This window comes from Diaphorina citri, unplaced genomic scaffold (genome assembly GCF_000475195.1).
Source record: "Diaphorina citri unplaced genomic scaffold, Diaci psyllid genome assembly version 1.1 scaffold39, whole genome shotgun sequence".
Classification (NCBI taxonomy): Eukaryota; Metazoa; Arthropoda; class Insecta; order Hemiptera; family Psyllidae; genus Diaphorina; species Diaphorina citri.
Genome location: NW_007377476.1, coordinates 38,588 through 45,600, shown reverse-complemented (window position 1 = coordinate 45,600; position 7,013 = coordinate 38,588). Strand labels below are relative to the sequence as shown.

Sequence of the window (7,013 nt, the reverse complement as noted above, 5' to 3'; positions counted from 1 at the left end):
GAGAAAAAAAAAAAAAAAAAAAAAAAAAAAAAAAAAAAAAACACAGAGTAAAGCTAGCTAGATACTAGATACATACCTATTATCATTCCTACATTAGTTGAACGGTAGCTGGTCGGCTGGTCTGTGTACCTAGATATTAACCTCAGCCTAAACAGACTACAGACATATTTACTTACTCATCTATAACATCACCTAAACCGTGTTTTCTTTCCTCAGTCTTGAAAATCTTTCGAATAATGAAATCAAAACAAAACGATAAATTACAAACTAGGTACTGGGATATAAAAATAATATCAGGTTTTCCTCTCTTTTTTTTCAACCTAGAATAAATAGGTATCTACACATAATATAATTTTTTACTATGATAATTATTATTATATTATTTTCATTTTTTTAGGATGTTATTTGTACTAAGTGCTCTGTGAGGCAGAGATCCGGTGACAAAAACAACATTCAATGTCCTTTTTTATTATATTTTTCCATTTAACAAACAAGCTCGCATGTGACACAGTAAAGTTTTTTCTAGTGTAAGTTTAGGTTAGTTGATTTTTTAAATATTTTTTAGAACTGAAACTGTAAGTATAGCGTTGGGTACATCTAGTACCCAGTGTCCAAAGTCACGCAACACTTTTCTATAAACATATATATGTAGAAAAACAAGTTTGACTTTAGAAACACTTACTGACTGAGAAATAAGATGGTAAAAATCTCTTCAATTTTTACTCGAATTTCGTCTCTTCAAATGAGTTTTCATTTTCGCCCCCAGTTCTACCCCCGTAGCCGATCTCTCCCCACAACCCCACGGGGGAGCCATGTCCGGATCTCCCCCCCTAGTCTCGTGGGACATGAAGCCCAACTTGGCCCCTCCCCCCCATCCGCACCCCCATCACCACCACCCAGGTTACATGCCCCAATATTCCTGGTACCAGACGGAGGGGAACCAAGGACTTCTCACGTGAGTGTCCTTCAGTACGTATGCAATTTACTCTCACCCTCTTATATTTTACTAGAATTTACAGTCACAATATCTAGACTAGTCTAGAGTACTATCCTATCAGGATATCCTAATTCCTCAAGGCCCGGCGCACTTAGTTTAACAACTGAATCAGGAACGTTTTAACCCAAAGTCGGGAAAATTTGGCATACTTCATGGTAATCAATTTGGTAACTGGGATTTAAATTTGCAGCTGACAATTGACGAAATGTCTGATGTTATTACTTAACATTTTGTGATTTCTGTTTCTTCTGATTACAGAGTGTGGCCTGCTGTTTAGTAAGAAGCTATTCACCAAAATTAATTGAATTCTTAGTAGTGCAAAAATGGATTTTTTTTTTCTCTAAAAAATTAAACTGTGTTTAAATTTTTTGTACAGAGTTGTTATTTATTGTTTATTTTGAAGAAAAAAATTAATTGTAAGAAACTCATTGATGCTCCCTGTCCCTAGTTTTTACACTGAGTATCGAACCCTAGAAACTTTGATTTTGATGTCAATGATGCATACAAAATACATGTACCATTTTCATTACACAGCAAAATTGGATCGTAAAGATACCTACTCTCAGAAAACATGCTGAGGACTGATGACACTTTAAGTCTTGTGCAAAAAGTTCTTCGTAATGTTTTTAAATCTTCGCATTCCTACCAATTTACAAAGCAATCCAAATTTACCAGTAATTAATAAAATGTAGGTGTTTTAGAAAATATAAGAAATCTCAAGCGTGCAAATTAAATGTTAAAAGCTGGCTCTCAATATTTACCTATTAAGTTCGATAAAAGTTTGTTTTACTGTCGAAATATGCAATTATATGCGTTTTTATTCGGCACTGTTTCTCTGTGTTAGAGTGTAAGATAAATTTTAAATCCCATCAACTCAGTTCCCTAGCAATAAATAAATTGGCAAAATAATATTTTGAGAGCAAAATTTTATTACCTATTAAACTACAAATGTTAGTGCAAGTCGGATTCTTTCACACGAAATACAAGTTCAACCCCTTTCGAGATCAATAGTCTTTTGAATATTAGGACATACGTTAATCGAAGATTTTTGAACCATTAAAAAAGTACTTAAATGGATAATTCTAGATTTAAATTGGTGATTTAGAAGTCTCCGATTAAGTAATTCTAAAATTCTAAAACGCCAAAACTCAGGTAAAAAGAAAAACAAAAAGAAGCGAACAGAGAACACACTGAAGATTTTGAAGAAATTGGTGGAAATGCCAAATTTTCCCGAGTAAAAAAAAAAAAAAACACAAAACACAAATGATGTTTTTCATTCATTCACTTTTTTGATGATGAGCCTTTGTCTGAAGATATAAGGACGTCGCGAGTTAATGCAGAGAATTTCATCGTTAACTTATTGGGTGGATGTAAGTATGAAATTAGAACAACCATCTATCTCAAAACTGTTTGAGACCGCAACCCGCAGTTTGGAAATCCCTGAGCTTTAAACAAATCATACATCTACATACTGGACAAACCACTTCCTCTCAAATACAACATAGATTCTCGGCTTTATCCAAACAAGGTATCGGATTGACAAATTGTTGCAACTTAAACAGTCGATATTGTAAGGAGTGATAAAAAAAAGCACTTGTTATTGAGTTGTTATAGACACAAGAGTATAGTGAATATAATTGGAATTGGGTATTGTTTGTAACTAGGGGAGGACACACAAAATCAAGAGAGTAACTTTGAGAATAAGTGATCATATTTTCTTCTCCTCCTACTCCTTTCATTGCAGCCTTTTTCCTGAAAATTTTCCGGCTCTTCGACTGCCCTCACGCCTTCAAACGAGTGCATCCCGAAATAACAGCAGATGAAGTACCCAGGTAGGCAATCAACCAGATACCAATCACGCACGATGTTCCTTATCATTATCATTAGTGATCCACCAGAAGATATCATTTCATCTTTCCATCTGAATTTCCTCTCAGAGGTCTGCTTGAGCTAAATCATGATTTAGCCAACAGCTAGAACTCATCAGCTAGGCATAGTTCTCAGGTGCTGGCTATAAATTCGGAAGTTGTATTTAAACTTCTTTGATGGAAAAACTAGAACAAATTTCACAAATCCCTCCAGAGACAGCAGAGAAGAAGAATCTTGGCGAAAACGACTTTCCCTGGGATTCCAGAGATCGAAACTACACAAATGAGATCATCACCACGAAAAACTGTCGGTCGTCCAGAAAACATTATTTTCATGAAGCAGGAAACGTGACCACCTAGTATTCCATATCTGAAGTACTCCCGAGTTATCACACGAGATATAGGTTCAGCCCGTATGTCTATATGTCATACCGTACCGTACACAACCATCTAACGTGGCTTTTCACATTTTTAGAACCGTGAAATTGAAATTATTTGTATTTGAGAGACAAAATGAAAAAAAAAGTAGTTGGTAACAACCTACCTATCTATACTATCTCGTTGCGGACTCTGCGCTATAGGAATATACACAGAGAGAGAGGAAAAAAAAAACTTGGAGAGATTTTCCCTGGTACACTTCCTAGTTTTTCTCAATTTCTCATTGGTACAAGAGAGATGGTTCTTCACGGGTAAATGCACGCCGATATGCATGAATGAATCCAAATGTTTCTTTTCATATCAACCATGCTCTCGCGCTAGCTCGACCAGAGAGAAATACAACTCTTCGCGCTTGGCATACAATTTGATCTGCCTTTTTTACGTTGCTGGCTGGGATAGATTTTTCTATCAATGGGAATGGAGAACGCTATATTCTCATTGGATCGAAAACTTGAAGATAGTATCGATTAAGGGCGAATTATACTTGAAGAATTGTGTTGCTAAAGCAAGAGTGTTAGGTTAGATGTAACGGTCGGTAATATCAGAGGCTTCTGTACTGTACGGACATAGTGTCAGTCTTGTACCTAGTTCTTATAACAACACAGAACCAACTACCTAGTTCGCCTAAAAAGTTCATACAGCTCAGACAGATAAACTGAACCTTAAACACTCCGAGACACATCCTAAGCACAACCAAAACCTATGTCCTTTTTGTGTCAACTTGGGTCAAAAACAGCCTATTGTTTGATATGGCATAACACATTCATATTCTAATCCTGTGAGGGGAAAAAGGAAAAAACTCACCAATATGGCCTCTAGCGTCTATAGAGTTATATGGTGTTACAACACAATTAAAAGACCTTGATGGACCATTTTATGTGTCATAAGAAAATCAGTTACGCATAGTGACTTGAGAGTTGACACAGTCATTCTGTTTGTGTTTTATAATAAGTTATAGGAATATGCCTGCTTGTCTACAATGTCTACTTGTGCTGACTGATCTCAAGAATACAAGTGTGAGACGTGAGTATATGAGTACAATATAATCTATATCTTTGCCATACGAAATGTAGTTTTTCATTATATCATTATCAAGTACATACTTATATACGTAATACCTAGGTAAGTACCTACAGTTTCCAGAAAAGTACGAGGTAGGCTGATAAATCGATATTAGATATCCATACCTTTTGTAGGTACATTTTTACTTTCCTTATCCTATAGGAAGGAAAGTAATGTAATCGGGTCAAATTTTCGATGGTCAATTTTTAGTGCCAAAACACATTTTAAGATCCCTAGAGCCTAAATCCAAAGTTTCAGCCATTGGTCCGTGTGTGTGTCTGTCTGTCTGTAAACAAAATATCTCGAGAACGGTAAGAGCTAGAGACTTGAAATTTGGTATGTAGCTGTCAAATGTGACAAGCTGTCAAATCATGAATCTTCTAATTGAGGGAATTTTAATTGTGTTGAGCATTAAGACAAGGATGCGACACGAAACTTTTGGTTAAGACCGGTGCAACGCTTGGCGGCATTTTACCGCTTTTGGCGGTTTGATGGAAAAACTAGAACAAATTTCACAAATCCCTCCAGAGACAGCAGAGAAGAAGAATCTTGGCGAAAACGACTTTCCCTGGGATTTCAGAGATCGAAACTACACAAATGAGATCATCACCACGAAAAGCCTTATCCTATAGGAAGGAAAGTAATGTAATCGGGTCAAATTTTCGATGGTCAATTTTTAGTGCCAAAACACATTTTAAGGTCCCTAGGTGTATTTCGGTGTATTTTAACAATATCTCGGGAACGGTATTGACTTGAAATTTGGTATGTAGTTCACAAATGTGACAAGGATGCAACACAAAACGTTTGGTTGAGATGGTTGCTGCGGTTGGCTTTTCCCAAGTCCTAATATTATGTTCTTGTCTAGTTAAGTACAAGTTGTTCTAGGTATTCGTATTCTAGGACTTCTAGGGGGTCTCATCCATTTACCATTAAAATTAAGCTACCACATACATAGGTACTACAATGTTTTAGATAGCTCGTCAGTTACCCAATAGTTCATTATTCTAATCTTTGTATTTTTCTTTTTGTTTCAGGTTAAAATATGGTTCCAAAATCGGCGAAGTAAATACAAGAAAATGATGAAAGCGGCTCAACAAGGAGGTACCCCAGGAGGAAATTCAGGGAGCGGGCCCCACATGTTGAGTGGGGGCGGGGTTAACCATTCCTCTAGCAGTCCGCAACCTCCAGGGGGGATGTTAGGCACCGGTAAGCACAGCTTGTTTATTCCCCCCCAATTTAATATGTAATCACAGAAAGACCTAATTTGAAGCTTCAACTTTCAATACAACCATCATCAGAACAAGGAGGTACCCCAGGAGGAAATTCAGGGAGCGGGCCCCACATGTTGAGTGGGGGCGGGGTTAACCATTCCTCTAGCAGTCCGCAGCCTCCAGGGGGAATGTTAGGCACCGGTAAGCACAGCTTGTTTATTTCCCCCCAATTTAATATGTAATCACAGAAAGACCTAATTTGAAGCTTCAACTTTCAATACAACCATCATCAACAATACAAATCACACTGACAAAATAACGTCATGTAAAAGGGCACTTGACCCAACTAAGTACACACCGCAACACGTGTGTCATGTAATGAGTCTTCTCCTAGGTTAACTCTATTTGGAGATATTTAATGTTTACTTAAGTCCAGTCTCCCTACGACCATAAGGCTAATAGTAACTAATAATGCATGTGATCTATCGTTGCAGGCACAGGGTCTTCGTCAGGGTCCCAGCCCTCACCCACGGGCGGTTACATGCACCATGTTTCCCACGGGGGAGCCATGTCCGGATCTCCCCCCCTAGTCTCGTGGGACATGAAGCCCAACTTGGCCCCTCCCCCCCATCCGCACCCCCATCACCACCACCCAGGTTACATGCCCCAATATTCCTGGTACCAAACGGAGGGGAACCAAGGACTTCTCACGTGAGTGTCCTTCAGTACGTATGCAATTTACTCTCACCCTCTTATATTTTACTAGAATTTACAGTCACAATATCTAGACTAGTCTAGAGTACTATCCTATCAGGATATCCTAATTCCTCAAGGCCCGGCGCACTTAGTTTAACAACTGAATCAGGAACGTTTTAACCCAAAGTCGGGAAAATTTGGCATACTTCATGGTAATCAATTTGGTAACTGGGATTTAAATGGGTAATAGATCTTATTTAAGTTTGCAGCTGACAATTGACGAAATGTCTGATGTTATTACTTAACATTTTGTGATTTCTGTTTCTTCTGATTACAGAGTGTGGCCTGCTGTTTAGTAAGAAGCTATTCACCAAAATTAATTGAATTCTTAGTAGTGCAAAAATGGATTTTTTTTTTCTCTAAAAAATTAAACTGTGTTTAAATTTTTTGTACAGAGTTGTTATTTATTGTTTATTTTGAAGAAAAAAAATTAATTGTAAGAAACTCATTGATGCTCCCTGTCCCTAGTTTTTACACTGAATATCGAACCCTAGAAACTTTGATTTTGATGTCAATGATGCATACAAAATACATGTACCATTTTCATTACACAGCAAAATTGGATCGTAAAGATACCTACTCTCAGAAAACATGCTGAGGACTGATGACACTTTAAGTCTTGTGCAAAAAGTTCTTCGTAATATTTTTAAATCTTCGCATTCCTACCAATTTACAAAGCAA

At 37.3% G+C, this 7,013-nt stretch overlaps 2 protein-coding genes across 3 annotated transcripts in view; one reads left to right on the top strand and one right to left on the bottom strand.

The window, feature by feature from the left end:
- Positions 1–6,943, top strand: part of LOC103513033 (homeotic protein distal-less) — a 65,249-nt gene extending 58,306 nt beyond the window's left edge. Inside the window, exons 3-6 of the mRNA XM_026826303.1 lie at positions 5,400–5,466; positions 5,673–5,777; positions 6,071–6,301; positions 6,610–6,943. Coding sequence (XP_026682104.1) covers positions 5,400–5,466; positions 5,673–5,777; positions 6,071–6,291 — 393 coding nt within the window. The 3' untranslated portion in view covers positions 6,292–6,301; positions 6,610–6,943. The remainder of the gene's footprint in view (positions 1–5,399; positions 5,467–5,672; positions 5,778–6,070; positions 6,302–6,609) is intronic.
- Positions 1–7,013, bottom strand: part of LOC113468954 — a 72,456-nt gene that overhangs the window by 51,019 nt on the left and 14,424 nt on the right. The window lies entirely within an intron of this gene.